This window comes from Neoarius graeffei, chromosome 17, assembly GCF_027579695.1.
Source record: "Neoarius graeffei isolate fNeoGra1 chromosome 17, fNeoGra1.pri, whole genome shotgun sequence".
Taxonomy (NCBI): domain Eukaryota; kingdom Metazoa; phylum Chordata; class Actinopteri; order Siluriformes; family Ariidae; genus Neoarius; species Neoarius graeffei.
The window spans coordinates 52,297,472-52,313,270 of record NC_083585.1 but is presented as its reverse complement, the minus strand read 5'-3'; the positions used below and the strand labels follow the sequence as shown (position 1 = coordinate 52,313,270).

At 39.1% G+C, this 15,799-nt stretch overlaps 1 protein-coding gene across 2 annotated transcripts in view; it reads right to left on the bottom strand.

Annotated features, from left to right (window-relative positions):
• The window catches only part of postnb (periostin, osteoblast specific factor b), a 37,101-nt gene extending 24,475 nt beyond the window's left edge, over positions 1 to 12,626 (bottom strand). The window contains exons 1-7 of one of the 2 annotated variants that reach the window (XM_060897722.1): positions 12,445 to 12,626; positions 11,261 to 11,359; positions 5,286 to 5,350; positions 4,401 to 4,558; positions 2,355 to 2,519; positions 2,084 to 2,230; positions 27 to 168 (exon numbers count right to left, since the gene is read on the bottom strand). In XM_060897722.1, the coding sequence (XP_060753705.1) occupies positions 27 to 168; positions 2,084 to 2,230; positions 2,355 to 2,519; positions 4,401 to 4,558; positions 5,286 to 5,350; positions 11,261 to 11,359; positions 12,445 to 12,563 (895 nt within the window). In that variant the 5' untranslated portion in view covers positions 12,564 to 12,626. The remainder of the gene's footprint in view (positions 1 to 26; positions 169 to 2,083; positions 2,231 to 2,354; positions 2,520 to 4,400; positions 4,559 to 5,285; positions 5,351 to 11,260; positions 11,360 to 12,444) is intronic. The other variant, XM_060897723.1, reaches the window with a different exon arrangement.
• Between the last annotated feature and the right edge of the window lie 3,173 nt (positions 12,627 to 15,799).

Sequence of the window (15,799 nt, the reverse complement as noted above, 5' to 3'; positions counted from 1 at the left end):
GTAAAAGACGTGGATCACCAATTTACCTTGGAGGGAACTTTTGCTGTTCATGAGTCTGTCCTTTACTTCTTTCTCTAGATGATGAAAGGCCTCATTGGTGGGAGCAAACAGAGTGAAGTGGCCAGGCTTGCCCATCTTCTCCAACAGACCAGCTTTGGATGCCACAGTCTGAAACAAAGCCAAAGACATAAATATCCATATTACTGCTAAATATGGAACAATATCAAATTTTAGACAATATAATAAGATCTTTGCTGAAAGGGTTCATCACTGGTTTTCTGGATAGTCAGTGATTGAAGCTTTCTAAATCGGGACTCCATGGAACCAACATGGTAAAGACATTGTTGTAAAAGTATAATGTCGAGCATTATCAGTCCATCCACCAAACTCTTCTCTTCAAACTCTTCTCAAACTAATTCTCTAAGAGTATTATATGTATATATTATATGGACACAAGTGTTTAACTGGGAAATACACCACTTGTATTTTTCGTACGAGCTCCATCCGGGACATGGAGAACCAAAACTGTGACATAAATCTCAATATGTCACTTATGAGGAAATCAATGAATTGTTTTGATAAATTTGGGTAATATTTGTTTGTGGATGTGTCTATATAATAAAAATAAAATCATATGTTGGCTTGAAGATATGAAGTTTATCTTCTCATGTTGAAAAACTTGCAGTTTTTCAGACGAAATAGTTTGTGGATCTGAGTGACATATTTAAATAATATTGGCTGGATTTTTCTCATGTATATCAGATATAGTCCATTCAGCTAGCATGATATTGAATGAGTTGAAGACAAGTTCAGTATCATGATAGCTGAATGGAACATATCTGATATATCATGGCCAAAAAACAGCCAATATTATTTATTATTATTATTATTATTATTATTATTATTATTATTATTATTATTATACATTCCTTTCAGGTGTTCAACGCGTCTTTCTCTTTCAAAATTCTCTCATAATCTTCCGTATTTAACGAAGCACACCTGGCAGCCATGCTTATTTACAAATTGTCACGGTTGCTCGCTAGCGTGGAAGTTTTACGTCTCCAGCATGTGACATCACGTTGTCTTGACCACCATGCAATATTGTAAACCATATTCAATGCTGGGCGGCACGGTGGTGGAGTGGTTAGCGCTGTCGCCTCACAGCAAGAAGGTCCGGGTTCGAGCCCCGTGGCCGGCGAGGGCCTTTCTGTGCGGAGTTTGCATGTTCTCCCCGTGTCCGCGTGGGTTTCCTCCGGGTGCTCCGGTTTCCCCCACAGTCCAAAGACATGCAGGTTAGGTTAACTGGCGACTCTAAATTGACCGTAGGTGTAAATGTGAGTGTGAATGGTTGTCTGTGTCTATGTGTCAGCCCTGTGATGACCTGGCGACTTGTCCAGGGTGTACCCCGCCTTTCGCCCGTACTCAGCTGGGATAGGCTCCAGCTTGCCTGCGACCCTGTAGAACAGGATAAAGCGGCTAGAGATAATGAGATGAGATGAGATGAGATGAGATATTCAATGCTCATTCTCCATTGGGTAGAGTGACATAATACACATAGGATAAGCGATATGCTAACAATATTGCATGCTATCAAACCAAATGAATGAAACCCGCTAGAAGGGAATAGAACACGTTTTTATTCCATTGAAAAAGTGTCCGGTATGTATAATTATCCTGATATTTCACTCTGATAATGTCACTCCTAGTGTTTTTCTACTGACTGGACATGCATTGTCAAAATGGCGAACCAGTTCAAAATTAAAATTCTTTTGATTAAGTTGCATTATTATTTTGTGTATGTGTGTGTGTGGATGTGTCCATATAATATGAAGAACATTACATGGTATGAACTTTATCTTCTCATGTTGAAAAATATATCATTTGTTCGCTTCACTCATGCATGACATATACATTCACCACTCAAAGATAAACTTCACATCTTCGTGCAACCATGTTATATCCTAGATAGATAGATAGATAGATAGATAGATAGATAGATAGATAGATAGATAGATAGATAGATAGATAGATAGATAGATAGATAGATGTTTCTGCTGATTATGATGAACAAACCATCACTCACGTTCAGAGTAGACAGCTCATCCTCAATATCCAGCACATCCCGAATGGTGTTGCTCACAGTAGTGATAACACGATCGATGACATGCACCACTCCATTGGTGGCCACCTGGTTTCCATGAATGATCCGGGCACAGTTGACCGTAACCACCTTAACAACAGGGGGAGGGAAAAAAACCACTTCATTCTCTATATATACTGAACAAATTAACAAATTTACTTTGTCATATCTTTAAAAAACTTTTTAAAGAACTCCCACTCTCAAAAGCACCTACCCCATTGGGATAGTGATTGATGTGAAGAGTAAGGTCATTGTACATTGACTTGAGGATGAGTCCATTCTTCAGGTCTTTGGTGAGGAAGCGCTTGTCAGCCATGTGGTAGTGCAGAGCATTGTACAGCTCGATATTGACATTGCTCACCAAAGCACCCCTCACTTCCTGGAGAGCAGAAAAGATATCACTGTTAAGAAAACACATTGATAACAGTTCATATTTTGGCTTGATGTCAACCTACCAACGGAATAAACTGGGATATTTAAGGATTTTAATTAAATTCAGAACATGTCAAACTGAAGGAACTAGCTACTATACATTGCCAACTGGATCTCATCTTTGTAAGAGACAAGTCTGGTAAATTATGATGTGTTATAAGTGTGTGTGTGTGTGTGGATATAAAGTGTACACACCCCTTAAAATGATAGGTTTTTCTGCTGTAAAAAAAAATGAGACCATGATAAATAAGTTCAAAACTTTTCCCACCTTTAATGTGACCTATAACCTGTACAATTCAATTGAAAAACAAACAAATCTGTTCGGGGAGAAAACATAAAAAAAAAAAAACATACAATAAGCTGGTTGTGTAAGTGTGCACACCCTTAAATTAATACTTTGTTGAAGCACCTTTTGATTTAATTACAGCATTCAGTCTTTTTGGGTCGGAGTCGATCAGCCTGCCACATCTAGACTTGGCAATATTTGCCCACTCTTCCTTGCAAAAGCGCTCCAAATCTGTCAGATTGCAAGGGCATCTCTTGTGCACAGCCCTCTTCAGGTCACCCCACGGATTTTTAATTGGATTTAGGTCTGGGCTCTGGCTGGGCCGTTCTAAAACTTTAATCGTCTTCTGGTGAAGCCATTCTTTTGCTGATTTCGATGTATGCTTGGGATCAGAATCATGCTGAAAGATGAAATTCCTCTTCATCTTCAGCTTTCTAGCAGACACCTGAAGGTTTTGGGCCAAAATTGACTGGTATTTAGAACTGTTCACAATTCCCTCCAACCCTGTTCCAGCTGAAGAAAAACAACCCCAAAACATGATGCTGCCACCACCATGCTTCACCGTGGGTATGGTGTTCTTTTGGTGATGCGCAGTGTTGTTTTTGCGCCAAACATACCTTTTGGAATTGTGGCCAAAAAGTTCAACCTTGGTTTCATCAGACCATAACACATTTTCCCACATGCTTTTGGGAGAGTTGATGTGGTTTTTTTTTGCAAAATTTAGCCAGGCCTGGATGTTTTTCTTTGCAAGAAAAGGCTTCCATCTTGCAACCCGTCCTCATGGTCCAGACATATGGAGAATACAGGAGATTGTTGTCACATGTAGTACATAACCAGTACTTGCCAGAAATTCCTGCAGCTCCTTCAGTGTTGCTGTCGGCCTCTCGGCAGCCTCCCTGACCAGTTTTCGTCTTGTCTTTTCATCAATTTTGGAGGGACGTCCATTTCTCGGTAATGTCACTGTTGTCTCATATTTTCTCCACTTCTTGATGACGGTCTTCACTGTGCTCCATGGTACGGTATATCTAACGCTGTAGTTTTTTTTGTCCCCTTCTCCTGACTGATACCTTTCAACAATGAGATCCCTTTGATGCTTTGTAAGCTCTCTGTGAACCCTGGCTTTTGCTGGAGGACGCAACTGAGTCAAGGTCTGAACTTTGGAGTTAATCAGAGTCATTTTAATTGATGGCAGGTGTGAACCCAAAAAGACTGAATGCTGTTATTAAATCAAAAGGTGCTTCAACAAAGTATTAGTTTAAGGGCGTGCACACTTATGCAACCAGCTTATTGTACATTTTTTATTTATTATGATTTTCCCCCTAACAGATTTGTTTGTTTTTCAATTGAATTGTACAGGTTGTAGGTCACGTTAAAGGTGGGAAAAGTTTTGAAATTATTTATCGTCTCATTTTTTTACATCAGAAAAACCTATCATTTTAACGGGGTGTGTACACCTTTTTATATCCACTGTGTATGTATGAATAAATAATTTATGTGACTCTTAAACAGAAGTTTGTAAAATAGGAAATATACTGCTAATACCACATCTAAAAGATCCCAAGCTTCGTTACTGGGGGCAAAAAAGGTGTAAGATCCCACTCCTTCAATCTCCTCCTTCAGTTTGGACAAGCTTGAGTACTCCTGTGTGGTGATTGCATTCACTAAGCCAAGGGTGCCGTACACATGGTCAATAGGAACAGCTGTGGAGGAAAATGGGTGTATATCCATTACAACACTATTTCTTCACATTGGCCAGTCTCATGTCTTTCCCGAGAATAATGAAATCATATACATGAATACATGTGCACTAATTTGTAATAATTTTAGAAGCTCGTCCCAAGTAAGGAATAAACAGTTGGTAACACCACAGTGAATTGTTTTCCATTGGAAAATAACAGCATGCACTAAAGTGGTTTATTTCTCTTGTACCATGGAAATTTGCCAATGACAGTCTATTAAAGAATGGCACAATGCACTTTTTTTTGCCACTTATCATCACATTACTGTTGGGGAACACCTACTGTATGAGACAAGTTAGGTTGTGTTGTCATTTGTGTTATAGCAGCTATAAACAGTCATTCCCTCACCAGGCTCTGAAAATGACTCTGTGGCGGAAAATTTACTGGCTGTTACAAATGTGCTGATACCTGATACTCCTTCCATAAATGTTATGCAAACCTCTCAGGACAGAAAACTTTAATCATACATTTTTGTTTGGTAAATAACACATTTTGTGTTAGTTTTTATACTTGTATGGAGTACCTGCCATCTTAATGAGCTAACACTACGATCTTAGACCTAGCACTACTGCCATTGTAAATAATCAACACCTTCTAACTGGTCAGATTCAACAATTTAACAGTGGCATAAGCAGGATCCTTACAGGCGAAGGCATTCTGTGTATTGATATCAAATAAAACTACTCACCAGCAGGACAGCCAGGCAGATCTCCCAGCTTCGTGTATCCTGGACAGCACTCATAGACAACTTGACTACAAAAGAAGAAAAAAGGCACTTTAATGGAAGCGTAACTTCCGTCCTGTACACCCATCACAAAAGAGCAACAAGACCTAAACCGTAATTCCATTACATTACAGGCCATATAAACTAGCTGACCATTTTTGGATGCTTCAGCATGTTTCATGGTCCTGACAATACTGTATGTCGATCATCAACTCCCTATATAATTATATAAACATGGCATGTGGCTCTGTGGTTTGAGCAAGAGTGCCACACTATTATTACATTTCCACAACATTCTTAACAGTTCTCTGAAGCAAAATATTTAGCCCACTCCAGCATTTTGGCCCATGTGATTAGCAACATTTTTTTTTTTTTCCTGACTGTATACTGAAATCAAATTGCCAACCGAAGGAAACATTGGTTTTGAACTCAAGTTGTCAGTTAGACTGCCAGGTAAAGGATACACACACACACACACACACACACACACACACAATCTTAGACGTGAGTGTTTTACTGGTAAATATGCCATTCGTATTTTTCATACAAACTACATCCAGGACATGGAGAACGGAAACCATGACAACATGTCACTCGTGAGAAAATCGATGAATTGTTTTGATAAATTTGGGTACTTTTTGTTTGCGAATGTGTCGATATGATAAAAAGAAAATCGCACATTGGCTTGAAGATGTGAAGTTTATCTTCTCGTGTTGAAAAATTTGCATTTTTCATATGAAATACATCACAGATCTGAGTGACACATTTAAATAATAATGGTTGGCATTGAGCGGTATATCAGATATATTCCATTCAGCTAGCATGATACTGAATGAGTCAAAGACGAGTAGCTGAATGGAATATATCTGATATACCATGAAAAAAGTTAGCCAATACCATTATCTCATCTCATCTCATTATCTGTAGCCGCTTTATCCTTCTACAGGGTCGCAGGCAAGCTGGAGCCTATCCCAGCTGACTACGGGCGAAAGGCGGGGTACACCCTGGACAAGTCGCCAGGTCATCACAGGGCTGACACATAGACACAGACAACCATTCACACTCACATTCACACCTACGCTCAATTTAGAGTCACCAGTTAACCTAACCTGCATGTCTTTGGACTGTGGGGGAAACCGGAGCACCCGGAGGAAACCCACACGGACATGGGGAGAACATGCAAACTCCACACAGAAAGGCCCTCACCGGCCACAGGGCTCGAACCCGGACCTTCTTGCTGTGAGGCGACAGCGCTAACCACTACACCACCGTGCCACCCTATTATTATTATATACACACACACTCTCTTTTCCAGTTTTTCGATGTCTGTTGGTATGTTTTTCTCTTGTAAATATGTGTGAAGAACATCTAAGGAAGTTTTGGTAGCCTTTCACGTGTTCAGCGTGTCTTTCTCTTTCCCGGCGAACAAAGAAATGCTTCTGCGCATGCACAGCAGAAAACGTTCTCATTGGAGATTCACATCAACTCCGACGTGTAACGTCATGTTGTCTTGACAACCATGCAATATCATAAACCATATTCAATGCTCATTCTCCATTGGGTAGAGTGATGTAATACACGTAGGATAAGCGATATTTTCGCAATATTGCATGCTATCGAACCAAATGAATGAAAACCGCTAGAAGGGAATAGAACACACGTTTTTATTCCATCGAAAAGCATCCTGTATGTATAATAATTCCTGATATTTCACTCTGATGACGTCACTCCCAGTGTTTTCCCACTGACTAGACACGTACTGCCAAAATCGCGAACTTGCGTGTGGGTTTTTGTTTTTTTGTGTGTGGATGTTTCTATATAATGTAAAAAACATTACACAGTGGCATGGATATATGAAGTCTATCTTCTTGTGTTGAAAATGTTCATTTCGCTCACTCGTGAATATGTTCACCACTTGAAGATTAACTTCATATTTTCGCGCAACCATGTAATATCTATAAATCATGACTATATAGATTATTATTATTATTATTATTATTATTATTATTATTGACAGTCCCTATAACTTTTGTGCCAAGCCTTATAGCAGCTATAAACCATCTTTTATTCTCTTGAAAGTAATTAGACAATTGTTTTTGTTTTTTTCTTTCTTTTTTTTACACAGTGAAAAAGCAACTTCTTGTGTTCCAGAGACACCAGAAAGTACAAATTTCACTAAATGTACAGTAACAGAAATGTTAATAATCCTTCAAAACGTCCCATAAATAACTCCTACGGGTAGCAGAAACCTTCACCATATCAATGCTTCTACTATGTTTTTTATTTGTTAAATAACCTGATTTTTAATATTTAGATTAGATTAGATTAGATTAGATTAGATTAGATTAGATTAGATTAGATTAGATTAGATTAGATTAGATAAAACTTTATTGATCCCTTTGGGAGGGTTCCCTCAGGGAAATTAAGATTCCAGCAGCATCATTACAGATAAACAGAGAAAAGAAATAGAGGAAAACTTCTAGATAAATTAAAATAAATTAAGTATTTACATATACAAATATAAAAAGAATAAGATATGGGGAAGAGAGGAGGGGGAAGGGGGAGGAGGAAAATTTAAAAAAGGGGGGAAGAAGGGGGGCGGCAGGAGAGATATTATTCACCTTATATACATCTAAGGTATATATTCACCTTAGATTATGTGAAGGTACACTATACAGGTCCCTGTGAATGAGTTATTACTATGGAAACATTAACATATGAGAACAAGTGCATTAACATAAACTTCCCATTTTTGTTACAGCCAGAACTACTGTTCAAGCTGCTGTTCGAGAAAATTATTCCCTACCTTCTGATTTAAGAGCTGTCTTTTAACTTCTGGTAGATGGATTTAGGCTATTTCTCTGATACCGAGTGTGTGTGTGTGTGTGTGTGTGTGTGTGTGTGTGTGTGTGTGTGTGTGTGTGTGTGTGTGTGTGCGCATAGGGGTTATAGGAGGTGATAGTTAGTTGGCTGCAGTTCTGGAAAGCCCCCACATCTGTAAATGATTCCATATGTTTCCTCAGCCTGGCTGTTGTAACACCTGGCGAGACGAAAGTATATAAATCAACCTGGGAAAAGCTCCATTCATGGCCTTTGTCTAAGAGACAAAGTGGAAACCATGGAGTGCTTTCATGAAGTACACTTATAATTAGCTGAGAAGAAATTAATTAGAAGTTCAAAGAGGAACCAGAGGCAACAGACAGGAATTGGGCACCATTTTTTTGGCTGGGAACAAGAGCACTGAGGTCATGGCAGAGTACTAGACTTGACTGTGGCAAGATCTTTGAAGCACAGCAATCATGGAGGAAGCGAGGAGGCTCAGTGGTGAGATCACTGCAATATCTGTTATACTTCTAGGCGACTAGCCAAAAGAAAACAAGATTGTCTCAAACATGTCTCCCATGCAAGGAGGAAGGCTTTGACTGCTGTTCTGGTAACCTTAAACACTTTTGCCACAGCTACAGTTAAGAGTTTCCTAATGCGTTTTATGAGATTTTTTTTTTTCTTGGTCAGTAATGGAACCAGTGGTTATTCTTAAATTAATGATGGAAAGTATTAAAATGAAATATTCTTGGGACAAGTCAAAATATTTAGGACGGAAGCAAATGGTTTGTGCATTTGTTCTTGGTTCGCTGGAACTGGAACCCACACTGTAATCTAAAGCTAGATATATTAACTCTTTCAGAAATGTAGGAACTCTCAAATAGGATGGTTGGTGACCTTTGAAGGCCAGTTGGAAAAATCTGAATGTAACATATCTTCAACTTAAAAAATCTCCAAAGGTATTTTTGGTAGCTAATAATCTTTAATTTTCCAACAAATCTTTAAGAACCCTGGAAGAACTTTTTTTTCCCCTCTTGGTAAGTGTGTGGTGGTTGGTTGGTTGGTTGGTGATCTACATTTTTTCCCCACATCTCTCTTGGGTTGAGCAAGTAGGGTTAAAGGCCTTGCCAAAGGGCCCAACAATGTGGGCAGCCCCCTGGTGGTGCTGGAGCTCAAACCTTGGATAAATGTGTAGAACAAACTCCAAATTATTTGTAGTTATTTTCATCTTAACACCAAGAACCTATCAGGTGTTAAAAAATCTAGCTAAACTCTTCTGGTTCTTGATGCAAACTTAGAAAAAGGGCTCTTAGCCTCCTGGAACCCTTTCTTATCAGTGGTAGAGTTTTACATAGGACCTTAAAGCATACCCCTAGAGGGACAACCAAGGAACCCTTAAGGGTTTTTGTACTTTAGTGGTTACCAACCTCCTAATAAAGAGTACCTTCTAGAAGGGTTAAGGGATCTAGCTTTATAAAAGGATTCTACTTTTAACTTTTTCTCAAAGAGAAACCTTGGGTTCTACTTCAAACTTCCAAGGATTTATCAAGAGGCGGAAAATGTTCTGGCGGCATGGTGGTGTAGTGGTTAGCACTGTCGCTTCACAGCAAGAGGGTTCTGGGTTCGAGCCCAGTGGCCAACAGGGTCCTTTCTATGTGGAGTTTGCATGTTCTCCCCGTGTTTGCGTGGGTTTCCTCCGGGTGCTCTGGTTTCCCCCACAGTCCAAAGACATGCAGGTTAGGTTAACCGGTGACTCTAAATTGACCGTAGGTGTGAATGGTTGTCTGTGTCTACTGTATGTGTCGGCCCTGTGATGACCTGGCAACTTGTCCAGGGTGTACCCCGCCTCTCGCCCATAGTCAGTTGGGATAGGCTCCAGCTTGCCTGCGACCCTGTAGAACAGGATAAAGTGGCTAGAAATAATGAGATGAGATGAGATTTTTGGGTGCTAGGATTAAGCTTTGTTTGAAGGTCTAATCTTAATAAAACTTAATAGCACTGCCTGAAGACCCTATGTTGCTAGGGCAAATATGTTAAACGAGGGATGAAGCTAAACTACAGAAACAGGAACCCTAAAGGTGCTGCTGTAGTTTTGTGAAAGCAAGCTGGATCATGGAAACTCATAGTGTTGAGCTCTGCATGAACTCTGCACATAAGGAGAATGTTCATAATTGGCTCACGGACACAGATGTGGTTATTTCCACTGTTAAACGAAGGGTTGCTGAGTCTACAGAAAAAGACCAGTGTAGAAACCGTAGAACATCTGAAGCTGACAAGAGCGTCTGGTCTGGCTGAGCTCCAAGTTTGAGGAGAGGCGCCAAGGCAAGACCAAGAACACTGGGAGAGCTGGTTCTTTGTGGCCAGATTGCTTCATGGCATGTGAGGCTGTCTCTCCAGCACCCCCTAACCCCCACACCCTCAACTTCCCCCCTCCTCCTCTTTTTTAACCATGGAAAAAGAAATGGAAACCAGAAGCATCACAGACTCAACATGACCCACTTCTGGGCCAAAAACCAGAACCGATCAAAGAGTCATCATGAGAAATTGTCATGAAGACTGGAACTTTGCTTTGCAGTAATCAATTTGACTATCTGTCTTGTTTTCATCATTTTGGAACAACTGGAGTTTTTGAGAAGTGAGAAGTTTTCCAATCTGCTCTATCAGCTTGCTTAGCTGTATCAGAGACATCTCCCAAACATCTACTCTGTAATATGAAGCCAACGCTAAGGTTGGATTCACATCTGTAGCTACCAGATGTACCGGATGATTTGCCTGTGGGTGGAAATTTAAGGTGAGCTGTTTGAACAAAGCCCCAATGCTCTAATCCAGTCATGTGGTATGTTTTAATCATTAGCAGCAACCCTTGTTCTCATTCCTCTCCACTTTATACTAATTAAGCCTTGTGAATGATATTAATTAACTTTTATCTTTTAAAATGCCTTCTGAGGTTTGTTAAAAGTCATGAATGCACTTGAACCTCCAGGTCTTTACAGCCTCACATGCCAGGACTGCAGTATGGAAACAATTGGTCTGCCAGAACTTTTAACCTCTGACCCCTGGAATGTCCCAGCAGACATATTTAACAGGCCCAAGGAGTTATAAAATGCCCCACTTACGCTTCCTTTCCACAGATGGTTCTTTGGTGCCAGTTACGGCAAGTACTGAAGTACTTCTTCTTGGTTCCTGACACTTGCTGGAGTGCACACACATTCGGGCTGAGCAGAAACACCAAGGGAAAGATGATATATTGAGTCAAACCACTATAAAAACATTGCATTCTAAAACATGTCATGTTTTATCTTTATAAGGTACAGGATTAAAATTATAAGCTGATGAATGGCTAGTGAATTTGGGAAATTAATACCATGCATCATGAAATAGTGCCATTAGAAAGGAGCATTAATGAAGTATGTAAACATCATATAATGGATGGAAATGCAAATGTGCAAAAGAAAAAAGTGCATATTCATCAATATTTTTATTAATGAATGTGCATGAAAATAAATGTAAGCACTTTTATGAAAAAACAAAAAACAAAACTTGAAAGTACTCTGTGGAAATCAGCCCATATATCTTACTAATGTTAGATTAAAAAAAAAAAAACTTAAGTACTTATTGGAAATCACTCCATATATCTTACTTATGTTAGATTTATTTAAAAAAAAAGAAAAAAGAAAGCGTCCAATTATTATTATTATTATTAATAATAATAATAATAATAATAATAATAATAATAATAATAATAATTCATAATAAACTTGAAAGTACTCTGTGAAAATCACTCCATATATCTTACTTATGTTAGATTAAAAAAAAACAAAAACTTAAGTACTCATTGGAAATCACTCCATATATCTTACTTATGTTAGATTTATTTTGAAAAAAGAAAGCGTCCAATTATTATTATTATTATTATTATTATTATTATTATTGCGACCCTGTAGAAGGATAAAGCGGCTAGAGATAATGAGATGAGATTATTATTATTATTATTATTATTATTATTATTAATGTTAATAATAAACTTGAAAGTACTCTGTGAAAATCACTCCATATATCTTACTTATGTTAGATTTATTTTAAAAAAAGAAAAAAGAAAGCGTCCAATTATTATTATTATTATTATTATTATTATTATTATTATTATTAATAATAATAATGTTAATAATAAACTTGAAAGTACTCTGTGAAAATCACTCCATATATCTTACTTATGTTAGATTTATTTAAAAAAGAAAAAAGAAAAAGCATCCAATTATTAATAATAATAATAATAATAATAATAATAATAATTTCTTACCCCTGCTTCTTTGCCCTTATGCGGCTGTGGGTCACGATTTTATCATAAGCAGAGGAATCTACCTGGTCAAAGGTAGAAAGCGCAAACAGTGCAAAGGCAGCTGCAAAAAGGAGCTTCATCCTGACACCTCCTTTAGAAGGAGCTCAGAGAGAGAAGTGGCTTCAGCCAGGAAAAGAGAAGCTTTTATAGTCTGGCTCGGAGCGACTCCACCAGCCTCCCCTGTTCTCCAGAGAGCCTTTTGGAGCTCACGCTCACCTTTGTGTTTCCAATATGTCATGCCCTGAGGATGGACTGACAGGAAAAAGCACAAGGGGTGGAGGTTGTCACAATTTTGACGTGATTTAGCCAAGAACTTTGGGGAAATTAATTGTTTTATTTGCTTTTTAAAATGTATTTTAAATAAACTAACTTGGATAAATTTAGCTGTAAATTTTTAATCTAACTTTTAATCTAATTTATCTAACTTGTTCTTAGTTTTCTTCTAATATTTCTACTTTTTTGTTGCTTGTTTGTTTGTTTAAACCCATTGGAAATGATTGCTCATAATTAAAAAGAGGTCGACATTCATTCCAAGAAATGCAAATGGATATTCATAATAACATGTTATGAACTGTTTGTGTTCCATCCATCTTTTTGTGGCCCACTGCAAAAGTAGTTCTCTCGATCTGCCAGCTTGGTACCATATCAGTCACACTGTTCATTTTTGCCAGGAAAATAGATGACATTTTTTTCCTCCCAAAGAAAATCTGTACATTTGGCACCACATTGTAACACCCCATGCAAATTTACAGCAGAAACAGGAGTAAACCTGACTCCTGTAAGTACAAAGCTGCGGAGGTTGGGAAGAAATCCTTGCTTAAGATAAAATCTGCTTACCAGATGTCAGTATGTGATGGAGAGAGGAGCTTGAGACTCTGAGAAGCATGAGGACAGAGGGTTGTAGGTGAGATGAAAGGCTTAAACTCGCGGCTCCATCTTGTGGCAAAGATTTGGTAAGGTTTCAAGCCACAAGCATGAGTGTTGAGGGAAAGAACGACAAAACCAAGTAGTATATGCTTTTTAATTTGAGCAAAAGAACTGTTGATCCATAAAAAGTTTTTTTTTATTTTTTTTAATACTTCATGTTATGTTTCACACATTTCATGGACTTTTCACATGTATTGGATGTGTTTATGCTTTTCTTTTTTTTCTTTTCATTTGTTATATGCGGGGCGGCACGGTGGCGTAGTGGTTAGCGCTGTCGCCTCACAGCAAGAAGGTCCTGGGTTCGAGCCCCGGGGCCGGCAAGGGCCTTTCTGTGCGGAGTTTGCATGTTCTTCCCGTGTCTGCGTGGGTTTCCTCCGGGTGCTAAGGTTTCCCCCACAGTCCAAAGACATGCAGGTTAGGTTAACTGGTGACTCTAAATTGACCGTAGGTGTGAATGTGAGTGTGAATGGTTGTCTGTGTCTATGTGTCAGCCCTGTGATGACCTGGCGACTTGTCCAGGGTGTACCCCGCCTTTCGCCCGTAGTCAGCTGGGATAGGCTCCAGCTTGCCTGCGACCCTGTAGAAGGATAAAGCGGCTAGAGATAATGAGATGAGAGAGATTTGTTATATGCAATTCATTTATTTTCATATACTTTCACATGATTTTTTGTTTGAATATTTTTAAAATTTATTATAATTTGATGTCAGGAGCGGCACAGTGTTAGAGTGGTGTGCACTGTAGCCTTAAAGCTAGACTGCCTTTCAGATTTTTCAAGTGTAGGTCATAAAAATAATTTTCCTCGACGCCTAATTATTTTGTTTAGTGGACTCAAAGCTACTGAATTTGAATCACAGACTTCCAATTTTATTAGTTTTGTTTAAAATAGAACAATTAATGAATTAAAGCCATGTGGCCCTAATTCTCCATTATTTTTTCCTGCTTCACCATGACGCAATACAAGATACTACATCATGCATCACATGGTGGGCTTTCCCCGTTGGCACAAGGCATTGTGGGATACAAATTTGAAACAGGAGAGAAAAATGGAGGATGTGTGTGCGAATGAAACATGAAAGACCGACTACAGTAACAGAAAGTGAGAAGAAAAGATGTTATGTTATATACGAAGGAAAGGAAACGCAGGACTAAACTAATAAATATCGGTGGTCAGCGAGCACCTCGGTGTGATCAGCTGTTCGTTTAGCGACAGAATGATGGAACTGTCAGTGTACCATCAAAGATAAACCTGTAGATGGCAGTAATGCAACACTGTAGATGCCAGCTGCCATAAAACACAAAACAAAAAAGAAGGTAAACCTGTGCATGCACACACACACGGACTTCCTCTGTCTGCTTGACTGCGCAAAGTGAGCGATTTCATGCACATTATTTGCTTTAATCCCCTCAAATTAAATAACTTCCCAGCCACAGAATGGCCTGATATTTTGTGAGATATTACAGAAATAAACGTATATCACAATAATGAAATTTCAGAGGGAACTAAATTTCACCGATTTTATGAAATCGAAAGGCCGTCTAGCTTTAAAGGAAGAAGGTTCTGAGTTCAAACCTTGACTGGGACCTTTCTGTGTGGAGTTTACATGTTCTCCCAGTGCTTGTATGGGTTTCCTCCCACAGTCCAAAGACATGTAGACATCTGGCTACTCTAAATTGTCCGTGAGTGTTAATGGCTGTTCGTCTGTGTGTTAGCCCTGCGAGAGACTGGAGCCCTGTCCAGGGTGAACCATACATCTTGCCCAAAGTTATATAGGATTGGCTCCAGCTCAACCCTGACAGATAAGTGGCATAGATAAAAGATGGTTGGATGATGTAGGGCAAGTGAATTTGTTCATTTTTGTATTTGTTTACTAATTATTAATTTAATTTCAAATGTTAAGATTTCAGTGCGGCACAGTGGTGGAGTGATTAGCACTGTCGCCTCACACCAAGAAGGTCCTGGGTTCGAGCCCAGCAGCCGACAAGGGCCTTTCTGTGCGGAGTTTGCATGTTCTCCCCGTGTCCGCGTGGGTTTCCTCCGGGTGCTCCGGTTTCCCCCACAGTCCAAAGACATGCAGGTTAGGTTAACTGGTGACTCTAAATTGACCGTAGGTGTGAATGTGAGTGTGAATGGTTGTCTGTGTCTATGTGTCAGCCCTGTGATGACCTGGCGACTTGTCCAGGGTGTACCCCGCCTTTCGCCCGTAGTCAGCTGGGATAGGCTCCGGCTTGCCTGCGACCCTGTAGAACAGGATAAAGCAGCTAGAGATAATGAGATGAGATGAGATTTTCTGATTTCTTTACATTGTGTTATTTGTTATGTTAAGCAAGAAAATATAGTGCATACATTTTTAATTTTCACTTTGTTTTACATCTTTTTTTAAAACATGA